The sequence below is a fragment of the Pangasianodon hypophthalmus genome, chromosome 1 (genome assembly GCF_027358585.1).
Source record: "Pangasianodon hypophthalmus isolate fPanHyp1 chromosome 1, fPanHyp1.pri, whole genome shotgun sequence".
Taxonomy (NCBI): Eukaryota; Metazoa; Chordata; class Actinopteri; order Siluriformes; family Pangasiidae; genus Pangasianodon; species Pangasianodon hypophthalmus.
Genome location: NC_069710.1, coordinates 5,893,928 through 5,909,761, shown reverse-complemented (window position 1 = coordinate 5,909,761; position 15,834 = coordinate 5,893,928). Strand labels below are relative to the sequence as shown.

Genomic DNA, 15,834 nt, shown 5'->3' with positions numbered 1-15,834 from the left:
TAGCGAAAAAATATATCTCTTAAAGTGGCACTATGAGGACTATATTTGGAGTGCTGGTAGTTAGAAGGTGAAGTACAATAACACTGAAGTGATTTGTTTACCCCTTGGCCCATGTCATGTCCGCACCCAAACTTTTTTGTGTTGGCTTTGCTATAATGTGCTGACAGAATAACAAATTAATCAGAGTTAAAGTTTCTCATGGAGAATGTATTCACTTCAAAAAACTATCCATTTCAGACATGCTAGTGATTGCAAGCATTACATGCTATAGATAGATGGATAGACATACAGACAGACAGACAGACAGACATGCATACAGACAGACAGATAGATAGATAGATAGATAGATAGATAGATAGATAGATAGATAGATGGCTTACTGCATTTTATCACAGCCCTTCAAGGAATCCACTTATGCCTTACACTTTAATAGCTTTTATTGCCCAGAAGGTTAGACCTATTAATGACATGTATTGACCTTGTCTTGGCTTCCCAAAAGCACCATAGCACAAAGATAATCACAAGATGGACAAGCAAATATTACTCTGAACTCTCTAATGGTTAAGATTGTTTTAATGCTACTGTGGGATTTAGTAGTAATGCTGAACGATAATGCACTGGGCACTTCGCTCCCCTCTCTGCACTCAGCAGAAACAAAAGCCTTTAAAATGTCTATCAATTTCAAATCATCTCAGCATTATTATTTTTTTTTATTTTATTTTTATACCTACACTTTGTACTTTTTGACCATACTGCTCTTAGCTATACATTAGAAGCTAAATATGCAGACAAAAGTCATACTGCAGACAAGGAACACTTTATTTTTTTTCTTTTGGACAGCTGACATTTACAAGTCAAGCAAGTGCATATAATTGCCATCAGAGAGTTAAACTAAATAAATTAAATAAAACAATAGTGAAGAGCGAATGGGCATATTGATGGCTTAGAAGGAATCATCATCTCTCTGAGGCTTCTAGGGTTTCATGCTAAGTATCTCTGCTCCTCTGGATTTTAAGTGCTGTTCGATGAGAAGTAGACAGTAATTGCTGTACATGCTTTTTATTACTGAGGTTCAAAATGACGGCCTCCTACAGTTTTTGGCCCAGTTGCAAATTGTTAAAACATTATCTTAAAAGCAGCTACTAATCGATAATGTGATATTTCAAATTCCAAAGCATTTTTCCCCATAGCAATGGTACAGGAATTGAACACAGAAAATACACTACAATCTCCTTCTGTTTTTGGGCTGTAGCCATGAAGCTCTAATGTTGTTGTAAATTATAAAGAGGCCTATAATTGGTGACCGTACATCTGCCTGAAACAAAGGATGTACCTGTTTGTCTTGTCCAATGATAAGAACATTGACCTAGACCTGTGTACAGCAGAGATTAAACAGAGTCATGGATGCTCTTTTGTGGAAAGCTTTTGTCTTCTAAAGCAATGGCAGTTTTACGTTGGTGAGACATCTTGGCAGTGGTGGTGAAAGTGGATATACAAAATAATGTAATAAATTGAAAACGTAAAATATAAAAAATGACTACAAATCAATGAATATTAGATTTGACCTGATAAAACTGTTTCATTCATTCATCTTCAGTAAATCCTGGTCAGGGGCATGGTGGACAACGAGCCTATCCTGGGAACTCTAGGCGTGAGGTGGGAATACACCCTGCCTGGGATGCTGGTCCATTTATAAAACACTGTTCTCTCATGCTGACTAATAAAACACATTTCCTCAGTACTACAAATATGTCTGTTAAAATTGGCCCATCTATTTAAGCATAATACAGAAGTAATTACATGGTGTTAAGGCATGTTCATTAAAGCAAGACGGACTATATATAAACCATGATTAGGTTGTATTTTGAAACCTCTGAACATAACACTAGTGATTATTGTAGGTCACCCAAGTGAACAGATCAAGGTTTTGGGTTTAAGCCAGAACAAATTCAACTCTACATAGCTCAGCAGAACCCAATTAGCTTCTTTTCATCTTAGACCAACTGTTTGTTAACTACTTAAGTAGTAATTGTTAGCTAATGCGTAAGCAGCTATTTCCATTTTTTAATATGAACATGTTGATGATTATTGTTAAAACTTTATTATAGGGCTTATAGGGTTAATAACTTTGGTATGCATTCCTCAGATATTTTACTCCAGCTTGATTGTGAGCTAGGTAATCTGTGAAGGAAGGCACAATGTGTTGTCACACTGTCAGCATGGACGGAAATCTATGCTCAGCACAGGGGCAGAATCACTAGGTTTTGAAGCCTGCTTGGCATCTCCCTCCTCCCCCTCCTTTTTTTCATTGTCTCTATTGTTTCAGTATGGACAGGGGTGTTGCACACACTGCCAATGTTCCCCTTCTCTGACCCAACACTCATGCTGTGAGTTCAGCCCCTGCTCTCCCTGTTATACGTGGCCTTTCGCCAACTATGGGACCTCATCAGTGGCTGGTCCATAGTTTTGGGGGAAGGGAAAGCTTGTTGTCGAATACCTATTGTAGCTCATGTAGTTTGGTCCAGCTACTGTATTGTGAGGCTAAAAAAAAAGCAGATTCTCTCTCTCTCTCTCTCTTTTTTTGCACGATCTCAGGGCACTTCGTTATTTCCAATGGTAAAACATAGTAAACCAAGAAATTGCAATATGAGCCCTGTTTCCATTTTAAGTTACCATTCTGGACCATGCTAATTATAATTTAGCTCCTGCCAATCATTCTGATCAGCGTGGTCATTTAATTCAAGCCCAGGCATTCTAAGATTGTGACCGTTGTTCATTGGAAGTAACCTGTATTACAGTTTGGCATAGACTTCTAACATAACACACGTTTAAAAAGGACAGCTGTATAGGAACAAGAAGACTGTGCTTTACGTGCGCCAGCATTGAACACCAATTCCCAGAGTCCCTCACCCTGGCCCTGTCTTCACCTCTTTCTCATTCCCTGGACCGCAGCAGTACAGAGGTACTCACAAGATCCTAAAATAGCTTATGTTAGAATGGCTTGTGCTTCAGTGATATGATCCCAGCTGTTATTGTGCTGAGTGAGAGCGCTTTCTTTGACAAATTCTTCAAGTTACTCCATGCTAGGGTTCACATCAACCTTAAATGACAATGGAATTAGACTGCCACTCTGTATTTCAGAAGATCACCGATTAGGATAATGGTTTGTTGGGTGGATTATCAATGCCCATACGGTTGATGCTGGTTGTATGCCAGGCACTGGCAGGATCTAATTGCACACACAAAGGGATCTGCACGTATATTAAGCTGTCACTGCATATCACATCACAATATTAACAGTAAACCTCAACCACAATTCATTTCCTAGAAGAAGATGCGAAGAAAACAAAGTCTGATATTAAGGTTGTAAAAACATGCAGTTTAAAAGGCGTTGTTATAAGGTTAGACTACGATACTGTAAATAGTTCTAATCAGTGGAACATTGCTTTGATAGCATATGTTTGCATCGCTGATTGTTCGAGAAGAAACTGAGGGTTCTGTCCGTACAGCAGGGTACAAAGCCCCCGTTCAAGACGAAGTCAAGTGGGGCCCATCCATTAGCACCTCCTCCATGGCAAGGTGTCTGAGAGCGATAGAGCCCATCATCCCACACCCTCACACTCATAGTGGCCTGGCACCAGACATTGCCATCCTGAGGAAAGCAAAGCTGCTAGGAGATGGGGTAAGGGGCAGTACCATTGGGCTGCTGGCGCCACTGGTCTCTCAACTCACCCATGCTGACAGTCCATCACCTCATCTGGTGGCCCCATGACAGCTTGAGGTGTAAGAGGTGCTTCACCTTTGCTCTTCATGTTAGGGAATTCTAGAAACACATAGCACTGGAGGCAACAAGATGATGGCATGTTTATAATTATAATAAATTTTATTACACAGTGAAGTCCCATGCACTGAAATTCCTCATTAAGTACTCTCTTGTGTGGACTAGGGATGTAACCGAATACGAATGCATGAACAGATAATGTGTTCTAAGCAGATACAAATACAGATATAAAAAGGAGGCGGGTATTTGGTTTTATTTTGTTTTGTTTGTTTTTCTGTCTATTGTCATTGGCTTCCTGAATACTGCCTTACTAATCTCTGAAAATAATGAAAACATATTTCTACCATATTTCTATATAAATTGGCACTAAATTCACAAAAAAACTGCTTTTATTTATTTTTTTATTTATTTATTTTATTTTCAGTCACCACTCCATATCCATCTCCCCATGCAGATCACACGCTGTTCACAGGGCAGCATATGTCTGCTGGGGTCTCCAAAAATAATCTTTTAATTAAATTTAAAATTAATAACTTGTGTTTTTCATCATTCTTAAGTGAATATTCTCCTTTCTCATATCCTTTTAAAAAAAACTCTTCCTGGAAAATCATATGGGTGTTATATTGAAATGCAGCTTAAAGAACCCCATTTTGACTAGCAGCAGCACTGCGTCCCAGCTTCGTAGTAGATTCTAATGACATGTCCAGCAAAAATACATTAGGTGGCTATTTTTGTCAACTATAAACAATAGTGCCCTGGTTTGGGAAAGACTGGTTGTTTTGAAAGATAGTTAGCTAGCTTATTCATTAGATAGAATGCTTGCCAGAAAGCTACACATGGCATCTGGTTCAGACCAGGATGTATCTGAGGTTGAGGAAGTGTAGAAGTTCAGTAAATGAAAAAAAAAGGAAAAAAATATAGCCCTGGGTTAATTCAGTGTTCTCCAGTGTTTCCTGGGGCATAGTGAATGGTTCACATTTAATATTAAAAAAATAAATAAATAAAAAATGGCCGGCCTAGGCCACACCCACTTCCTTCTTCCAGTTCAAATCTGAATACAGATACAGATATTCGGAGTACTAAACAGATACAGAAACGGACAGTGGCGTTGTGTTACACCCCTAGTGTGGACTGAGCCTGAGAATTTTTGCTCAACAATTGCTGCTTTCTTTTCCATAGGAAATGTCCAGATGGTTTTGAGTGTCTGAAGACAGGACGTAATCCAAACTATGGCTACACCAGTTTTGACACCTTTGGCTGGGCATTTCTCTCCCTCTTCAGGCTCATGACACAGGACTACTGGGAAAACCTATACCACCAGGTCTGCCTCTTCACAGTCTGTGTAATCGTCTGGATTAATTCCATTTGATTGATATTTTAGGGAGATAATCTAACTCATAAAATTGCTAATCTAAATAATCTTTATGCTCAAACTAAATCTTGACTAAACTGATTTGGTCAGACTCTACGGTCTGCGGGAAAGACCTACATGGTGTTCTTTGTGGTGGTAATATTCCTGGGCTCCTTCTACCTGGTGAATCTGATCCTGGCAGTTGTAGCTATGGCCTATGAAGAGCAGAACCAAGCTACCCTTGCTGAGGCAATGCAGAAAGAGAAAGAGTTTCAGCTCGCCATGGAACAGCTAAAAAAAGAACAGCAAGTATGTGTGCACTTTGCATGGAGATTTTTAATTAAACATTCAAGAATTTGTTATTCTTCATAACACATGATTTCATATTTTTTAGTTTCCTTGGAATATCTTACGAGTAAAATGAAACTGGTGGTTAGAACAGAGTTAGAACAGTTTTTTGGTGTGGTGCTAATCCAGACATCCAACACTTACAACTATCATCCTGAATAATTTATGATATGTAAAGAAAATTCTTTGATTTTCTTGCCTTTTTTGTTTATATGCCTCAGTCTTCTCAGCTTGACAATTTACCTCCCTTCTCCCACCATGCCTTACAGGCAGCTCACAAATCTCAGGAGACTGAGTCAGTGTTGGCTCCCGACCTGTCTCCCTTGGCTCCTCAAGAAGACAAAGAGCACAAGAACAGGAAGAAAAGCCTGAGGCCACTTTCAGAGGAGATGGAGAACGATGGTGATGAAAAGTCACCAAAGCAAGATACTTTAGAGGGAACAAAGGTAGATTGGTCTCCTTGATAAAGCTGATAACACTTATCAAATATGTCTGAAATGTGAAAAAAAAAACAAAGAATTATTTTCTTAAAAATTCATAACAATTCTCTGACTGAAGTTATATAAAAAGATATAAAGGTCAACATTAAAGTTAAAGGCTGGGTTAGTGTTCAGCTTTTCTTACTTTGATGATATTCAACCGCATTGCCCTCCCCTTTTCAAAATCACACAAATTTCTCATGAGAGCTAGTGAGTATAATTTGTTTAAGAAATGTTATATAATCAAGAACAGTGACTGAAATACAGTGAAACAACTCATAGCAACAAATTTCTCTTAGAAATAAATCACTTGCAATATAGCAGATGCAGAAAACAGTAAATGTTGGACCAGTCTGTTCTTTGTTTTCAGCAATCTCATGCTTTGGTGGTGCGAACTTTGTCCTCGTGGACCAAACGGGAAAGCCAGGCCAGTATCTTCAACTTCCGGCTGCGAAACAAAGAATCTGAAGCAGATGCTGACGATGAATTTAGCAATCAAGGCGATCCAGATAGTCGTCCTGGCTCTCTTGTTCTGCCCTGGCAAAGGAGACGGATTAGCGCACAGAGCACGAGCAGTCATGGCTCTCAGGTCTTCTACCCCAGCCTCAATATCAACGGAAAGGTGTTTGTTGCTATAGATCAGAACGGCATCTCGAGTCCAGGACCGCTGACCCCTCTGCCATTACCAGCATGCACCATGGAGAAGGTCAAAGAAGAAAGTGTGAGTACCTCTTTTGTTTTAATGGAAATTATATGTGTAGGTGTACTAAAGGGCAAGCAGTGTAATAATTATATAAAATAATAATTAAGATTCAAAAATATTTCATGATTAAGTTAGTTTGCTTACAATCAGGGCAATGCAACATGATTGTTTGCAGTGATGTACTCTTTCTTGAATGTATTATGTGTGGTGGCCTAGGAAAACCCTTCAGATGGTATATTTTTCTCTTTTACGTGTATCTCTGCCTAGATTTTTCTCTTTTACGTGTATCTCTGCTAACATTTTAAAGTCTGGTCACCCCAAAAATGAAAAGGGACAAAACTGCATTCACAGCTTCTATTCCACTTCCAAAGAAACACAATGATTATCTAAAAGCAACTTTTATTTATTAATTTCGTGTGCATTTAATGTAATGTAATAAATAAGATATAAACATTATAATATTTCTTGTTAAACACCATATCACTTATCACACCTGATTAGCAGCACCATCCACACCAGTCTTAGTGTCATCACCTGAGGTAAAAGTTGCTTACAGCATTTATACTGGCCATATTAACATCAAATAAATCAGTCATTTCTATTCTATTGACTAGTTTTCCCATGTTTTTATTACAGCACTTAAAACTCTGTCCTCTGAGTGTGTAAGCGCTCTCCTCTGTTTTACCGAGGAGCATAACAGACATTTTATGTGATTACAAACTAAATGGATTAGCCTTATGTCTGTCTTGCTACAACACGTAGCTATCTAAAAACTTGACTGAAACATGATATTCACTGTGTGAGGAAGTCACGCTTAACTAGAGCAAGGTTTTGGACATCTATAGGCAGAGCAGAGCAAGATTTTTACCACTGCATTTTTTAAACTGATAAACTTTGCAGATGCACTATATTACAAAGTGTTTTGAAACCTGACCATAACAGCCATATCTTCCCCAAACTGTTGCCACAAAGTTGGAAGCACACAGTTGTATAGGATGTCACTGTATGCTGTAGCATTACAATTTCCCTTCACTGGAACTAAGAGGCCCAAATCTGTTCCAGCATGACAATATTCTTGTGCAAAAAGCAAGGTCCATGAAGACATAGTCTGCCAAGGTTGGAGTAGAAGAACTACTGCACAGAACCCTGACCTCAACCCCACTGAACACCTTTGAGATGAACTGGAAAGCAGACTGCACCCTAGACCTCCTTACTTGACATCAGTGCCTGAAGCCACTAATGATCTTGTGGGTCTTGTGGGAAAGCTTTCCCAGATGAGTGGAAATTATTATAACAGCAAAGGGGGACTGGAATGGGATATTCAGAAAGCACATGTGCATGTGATGGTCATCTGTCCACAAACTTTTGGCCAAATAGTGTATCTTAGAAGATTAAAATGTAACTAAAAACATTTCCATGTGTTTTTTTTATGTTTAAAGTAAAGTAGATGTATCAAAGTACTGCATGTCCTAAGCAGAAAAATCCAATTTTGGCCAAATCATTTTTGGCTGTTTCCCAGAATTTAGCCACAGTGACATCTGAAGGGTTTTCAGAGACTGTCACACATGAGAAAAGACTCTTTTCTGGTAACATTCGACCAAATTTAAATGTACTGTCTCCAAATATCCCACAAGTGGTTCAGTCATGTTGTTATGAACTAGAAAAGAAGAATAAAAGCTTCATTTAGCTCTTGTGGAAAGCCCAGGATACAGTACATTTTTAAAATGCATTCTGGGGTTTAAAAAAGACATAAGATATGTATACATTTCCAGAAATGCAAACAGATTTTATTTTTCCCACTCTGAGGTTCTAAGCAAAATTCCAAATTTTATTGATGGCTGAAAGCCATTATTATTTAAGGACAATAGAGGCGAGACATTAATGGTTTTATTAATACCTTGGGATTTATTACCCTCCATTAATAGCATTGTGAATCTGATGCTACTGCAAATAAAAGCAGATCATTGATGAGACCATCGTTTCTTCGATAATACTTTAACTGTTTATTTGACCTCCATTAGCGGCATACGGAAACTAATTCTACTACAAATAGATTTAGGTAACTGCTTTTGAATAAGTAGACAATATTTAAAATCATAATTGATGTGACAGTTGATCTATTTTAAGAGCAAACACACCTGTACTGAGACATCAAATTCTGAACTCAAACTGCAGTATAAATGAACGCATTGAGAGTATGACAAGCTTTTCCAGGGAAACAAAAGCCTCTTTCTCCAAACCACCCTGGTTAATACCCTCAGTGACACATAACTTACTCATGGCCCATTCAAAGCTTTCTTTGAAGCATTTATTGTGCAGAAGCTCAAATTAGTACTATATATGGCTTAATAGCAGTTAACTGTGCATGTGATTGAATTATTGCAATACTAATAAATATTAAATAGTAATTCATCTGATTAAACTACTAAAGTAAACTTGGACAGTATTTTGAAAGAACTAGAAAGAAGGATGTGTTCTAATACACTGAGCATCTAATTTGCCAGACAGGATTTTCCATTATGGTGTGTGGTATTTAAAAAAAAAAAAAATCAGTAAGTCAGACGTTAATTTATAGTACTGGTTTTGGATAAGTGTTTTTTTTTTTTCTAATAAATATGCATTTTCATTGAGAAGCATTGGTTTGAGGGATTTGAAGTTGTTCTTTCTTCAAAGAAAAAGTCTTGAATGGCTCACAGGTTAATCAGGAGCTCTCAGGAGACCTGACAACCTCATCCCTATCTGATAGAAATGAGCCGGGGGAGGGAGTGAGGATACACTGTTGTCTTGGCGATGCAGCCATGGTAACATAGCAACAGTTGAATAGGAGTTGTGGAGTCTCGCCGCACACACATTGTCTTTCCCACACACACATACACACAAACACACACACACACACACACACACACAGGAGAAAGGACCACTTTTTTTTTTCTCCAAAATAGCATGCGTGGGCGTTCTCGTTGCCAGTGACAAAGTGACTTTGCGTCATACCTTTGATTACCTGGGGGTCAAATAAATTTGAAATAATCAGCGAGTCCCTGCTTAAAACAAGGCCTAATATAATTGATACTGAAACTCTTACAATTAATCAAAGATACCCACAGTGTTATTGCATGGTTATTATTGTTAAAAAAAGCTATATGCAGGTTTCCTGTGCACTTCTGTTAACACATACACTTTACAGAGTATGTAGGAGCACTGTATCAGTAGGATACCTCTCTAATTGACCAGAGGAGCTGTTTGTCATTTTCAAGTTTTTATTCCTTCCTCAATTAAATGGTGCTTGTCTTAAAGCAGAATAATTTATGAACTCATTATAGTTCCGCTGTAGCGTGTGCTCCTTTTAAAACAAGCCAACCAAACTGGTCCAAGGTACATGAATGTTTAATTTAAATGCATTTAATTGCGCAAACTTTGAATTTTCATGATTAGAATTGTTGACATAACTGTTAAAATTGTACACATACAGTTTTCCACAGCTAAAGCAGGTACAGTAGAATGGCACTGGCAGACTTTTGTTGTTTTTTTAAACTCTGCCATTCACATGACCATAGTCCCTTTTGCCTTCAACAGGGATCAAACGAGCTGAGCAGTACGCTCCTCCCGCAGCTCTCCCTGGAGGGCCGCGACAGGGCGCTAAGTGCTGCTAGCTACCTCACTGACGCCATGGAGGGTAAGATACGCCGAGTGGAAATTTTTGCTTCTCAGAACTAGTCCACAGTCAAATTCCACAGCCACTTCGGAAACACAACTCAGGATTGCTTTATGTGACACGCTCTGCAATTTCAAACTCTTTTCTAGCATCTCATATTTGAAAGTGTTGTGTAGTTAAGATAATTACTTATTCAAGGCACAGTTTTAGTTTTACATCACTGGACCTACTAGTGAATCCATGCTGATCTCACCTATTTTGGCACTGCAAGCGTTCATCCTAAACGTCTTACCACTATAGATTTAAAATGTCAGCTCTGCCTTTTGGAGCGTGTGAAGACAGAAGGGCACCTCCATCTGCTCCCTCTTAAGGTGGTCCCCTGAGACTCCACTCTCTGTTGTTTTCAAAAGAGAGGTGTTATCCTCCATAAACCCGATTAATCATGAAACAGCCTGTTTGCTGCATCATCAGGACCTCACAAGAGGTCTTTCCCACTGTAGCAGCACTGCTCTGCTGTTCCACTTTGAGAACCAACTTAAACTACCTCTTAAATCCACCAGGACTAATGTAGATAATGCAGAGAGTTAGTTTACTGCAAAAAAAGGTGAGACGACTCATTTAATCCATGATCAGGTTAATTACACTTTGCTCCCATAAAAAATGTTCGCACTCAATCAAAATGATCCTGCCTGTGCTGAAAACAATATGTGCATACTTGCATGCTCAGATTCATCCTATTTACTGTTCTATACTGTTGAGATTGCTGAAAGTTGTAACCAATCAGAATGGGTGAACTCTTCTGACCGATGACTCGACACTGAAGCAAACCACAGGTTTTATAGACGTGACATCATGTCAAGCATGTTGGCTAGGAATTTGGAAGATGGACTAGTTTGTTTAAATGAATAATCTTATTAAACTATCATTTTGGATATAACCTTGAAGCATTGATCACTGTATCCCTCTCTGCTGGTGTAATACTATTAGTTGTGTAAGCTTTAATTATGTTGCTTGTACCTGGGTTTATGCATTATGTGAAACTCTTGCCTGCAATTTCACTACCATAAAGTTCTCAAAGGTATTTTGACATAATGAAGAACAACCTGCTAATACAATTAGAAGGCTAAATCAGTAATTGGCAAGTCTTTATCTGCTTATTGGTCTGTTTCATACCAAGCCGTATTAATCTGGCACTTAGCAACTAACAGCCGAAAGGAGTTATATAAATTACTAGCAAAACACTTTCTGAAAATTTCTCACTGTTGCAAATCTTTTTTTCTGTTCATACGAGAAGTTATTGAACAAATCAGAAACACTACAATGGTCTGGAATTATAAAATTAGCTGTCATTCTTCGGCTGTATTCTGCAGTGGCTTAGCCATCTAATCTAGTAGTTAGCCATCTAATGAGAGCAACTTGACCACTATGTCTCAGCAAGCTGCTCAGTGGATTCATTAATGCATTAAAACAACTTTCCCAACAAAATAAACAAATCATATGAATTTCTAGCACAGCACTGCTGAATTCTCAGAAGGTGTTGATTAAGTTTCTATAAGAGTACAGCTCGAATAGTACTTCCAGCCACAAGGCAAATCACAGGTTTATATTAATGCACTCTTTCTAATATGTTTCTATAGTAACAACTTACACAGGGACTTGTATGGCAGTCTTTCCTCATTAATAGATTTAAAATCTATTTTAAAAAATGATACGGTGAGGATTTCTGTTAGGAGATGTTTATTTAACATTTTTGGAAAGAATCTCTAGTGTTAGTGCTAGAGATTACAGTTAGACGTAAAACTATTCCTTTAAATTTTATGCCACAATAATATCTGCAGGATGGAGGGCTTTGTGGTTTCTCAGTAACATGACAAGCTGTATTCCTTTTATTATTAATTTCAAGAGAGAGAAAAAAGACAGGCTGGTGAGGGAACGAATGTTTATAGGCATTATAACAGGAACTAACGTGGTTCACCGAAGTTCCACAACACCAAATGTAGCTATAATCGACTGAAGTTATGAGATATTATTATTTAATAAAGAAAAAATTGTGTTAGTGTTGCTAGATATATGAGGAATATTATCAACTTCAGGGTGCTAACAGTAACTCTGCCTTACACTAGGCTTCATCTCAAGTTTGGTATTTTATGTAACTTTCATGGTGTCCGAGTCACAGGGGCTTTTCTTCCTTACCTATAAGAATGATGGAGAACAGTAACAATTTCATTCATTGAAAAATGTGTCCATTTCTGATTGTGTGAAGATTTGTGGCAGACTGAGAATGAAACCTGAATATGTGAAAAAGTATGTGATACAGACAGTTTTGTGTCTGCAGATCTGTGTGTGAGCAGGAGGCATTTAAATGCACACAATTTGTGAGATCAGACAGAATCCTGACATTTTATATAGGATTATATAGGTTATTTGTGCATTTAAAAGTTTTTACCAAGTGATATGAACTAATTAAGTTGTCTCCTGAATTTTCTGAGGTTTAAGGTTTGCAAAATATCAGATACATCTAGGCATTCTTTTTCTGAAGCCATACTTCATCAGACTGAGAAAGTGCTTGTCCGCCTACCTGATGTCGAAGTGGAGTGGGTGCAGGAATGTTCTGTCTCTCATATTATTAGACAGCCAGTATTTAATTACTAATATTATGTGACATGCAGAAATGCGAAGCTTTAAAATAGTGGATATTAAAACACTTAGGCTGTACAAAATCTTTAGAATAAATACACATTTGAAATATTAGGGTAGAGAACAGAGCAAATTCTCACTAAAGCAATGTATTAAAGCATATAGATATTTGTATTCGTTTGCATTGAACTAAAATGCTGGCCAGATTGTCTCTTATTTTGGGAAACAATAAACATTAAGTGGTTTCACATGTCAAATAGCAGCTAAATTGTATATTCAAAATTCCGTGTGTATACACTTAACATTTTAATTAAATTAATTAAATTAACATTTTGAACAAAATCCAGTTTAGAAATGACTGACTGAGGCTTCAAAAAGCTACTTCTGGTTTCCAAAGTATAATAAAATCATGTTTAATATAAGCCTCACTTATAAATCTTACGGTCTCCAATTGTGGATTTGTCAGCAGAAAAGTTGCTAACAAAAGGACAAAGAGGTCCAATTTTAGGTGTGCTAGCATGAGAAAATGCCAATCCTCATTATCACTGATACAAAAGCTGACATGGCAAGACACAGTAAAGCCAAGTATAGTACTGAGCATGGCTTGGATTTGTCACATGACTGAATCTATGATAATTATTTTATAATAAAGCATCACTATAGCCTTAGCTGTTGCTTATAGTCAAATTGATATTTAGTCACATTATCACTGTGTTTGCTTGCATCCAGTCAAAGTAGGATCATTAGCAGTTGAGTATAGTTAACTACGTTTAGAATAGTTCCAAAAAAGAAGCTGGAAAATCAAATCTTCTATTTACATTTGTGTTCTGAGCAAAAGTTAGACGGCCACTGTGTTCACTGATTGGTAAATTTCCTTTCGGAGTGGATGAAATGGAGTCTGACAGGGTGGCTGCACTCGCAGTAGAGAATGACACGACCACAAACACATCTGAGGAGTTAGCTCGCACATTAGTCCTCCCAAGTCAAGGAAATGGACGTGCTGTCTGTCTTTATCACATTCCTCATTAGAAACGGATGCATCTGCTACAGCCCCCTCTCCCACAACACATCCACAGCCCACTCAAAATGGTCACATTTTATGTCAAACTGAAAAATAAAAATGCTGACCTTTTCCTAGCTCTCATATGCAGTTTGTCACAGGTTTTTTTTTTTTTTCACATTAGCTAATCGATAGCAATAACTAACATCATATACTGTAGTAGTTTACATTTATGAGCCCTGAAGCCCTGAGCTAACAATAACAATTTAAATAAGCACATCACACTTTTTAATCAGGTCGTAGTTATTGTTATATTATGAAATGTCTGCAAAAAAGTTAGCTCCTGTTATCACTTACACTGTAGCAGCTATGTACAGTCAGGGCCTCACCAGCTTCCTTTTTTCTCTCTGATGACGTATTATTAGACCATGTTACTGAAAAAAACACTAAGACTCTCCTGTGGCAGAAAACTTACTGATCGTTACAAAGCGCTGACACTGGAGACTCCTTCCATAAATGTTAAATAAACATCTCCTTGTAGAAAATTACACCATATCAACGATTATATGTTTTGTTTTTTTTTTTGGTAAATACCACATTTTACCAAAAATATACCATCTTTTTATTATTAAATTTGTGTCAAACAAGTACACTGATATAAACCTGTGATTTGAATTACAGCTGACACTACTATCAGTGCTGCTGTTATAGAAATTAATCAACACCTTCTGACCAATCAGATTTGAATTCACCACTACTGTGATATGTCATGTTAAATGGCGACTGGAATGAAGAGTAGTTTTCTAAAGCTAAGTGCTACGTGGTGTTCTAAAACCTTGTTAAGTAATAAAGATAAAGTCTTGTTAAGCATGTCACATGGTGCTTTATGGCCTACACAAAAAAGGTAAAATGTCACAAAAGATTACACACTGATGAAGGCTTAAAGCTGAAATGTTTGGGTGATCTTTCCCATTAAAATAAAAAACTGAACAGAGCTAAATATCTGCAGACTCTATTTTTTTTGTATAAATGTTAAATAAATACAGTCATACTTACCTGATAAATTCTCAGTTTATTATTCATATTAAAGCATATTATTCATTACCTTCTCTGAATTATTCAGTAACTACAGTGAAACTGATATTAAAGTGAGGAATATGAGCCTGGACCTGCCAACTAGTTCTGGGAGTTTAAGGTGTTAACTAATAGTTATTTACTTCGTGAGTAAAAATAAGTCCACACACATGGTCATCAATTAAAGCATGTTACTAAATGTTGATAATAAGATGAACTCAGGTCTCTGTAAATACTCGAAGCCATCATTCAGCCTCACTTATTCAATTTGCCAAATAACCACCACAAATATTAATTAAGGCATTGATTCAAGTTGATTATTGTGGTTTTGTCTGGAGTACAGATGGAGTAAATGCTGGTAAATGCAGATAAGATTTTTTGTCTCGTTTGGTTCATTATTTAAAAATGGTCTACTAATAGTAGCATTAATTTACCATTGCTTTGTTAATGCTGTGATTCATGGTTTGTTAATGTTACAACCGTGTTAATACTGATTAAGTGAACTTGAGAGTAGTCTAGCATTTCATTGCATTACAGCCTCAATAAATGTGTTTTCCATCAATCAGTCTCCTAAATCCAGCCTAATCTCAGTCCTGTTTGGGATAAGGGTAATTGACTGACCATGAAAAGTGAATCAATAATGATGTGACCTCTCCATTTACTCATGGTTACTGCCTTAAATTGCTGCCATGCAGGAGCTTGTTTGGCATGTCAATTGCGACAAAACCTTTCATATATTTTATAGTATAATTTATACAATGAGCCAGGTACTATAACCACTTGTAGACTTTGAGATCTGGTATATGTAT

The 15,834-nt window shown here is 37.4% G+C and overlaps 1 protein-coding gene across 4 annotated transcripts in view; it reads left to right on the top strand.

Annotated features, from left to right (window-relative positions):
• Positions 1-15,834, top strand: part of scn5lab (sodium channel, voltage gated, type V-like, alpha b) — a 115,918-nt gene that overhangs the window by 41,181 nt on the left and 58,903 nt on the right. For all 4 annotated transcript variants that reach the window (XM_053234764.1, XM_053234754.1, XM_053234758.1 and 1 more), the window contains 5 exons: positions 4,961-5,102; positions 5,244-5,441; positions 5,750-5,926; positions 6,330-6,680; positions 10,236-10,335. In XM_053234764.1, coding sequence (XP_053090739.1) covers positions 4,961-5,102; positions 5,244-5,441; positions 5,750-5,926; positions 6,330-6,680; positions 10,236-10,335 — 968 coding nt within the window. The remainder of the gene's footprint in view (positions 1-4,960; positions 5,103-5,243; positions 5,442-5,749; positions 5,927-6,329; positions 6,681-10,235; positions 10,336-15,834) is intronic.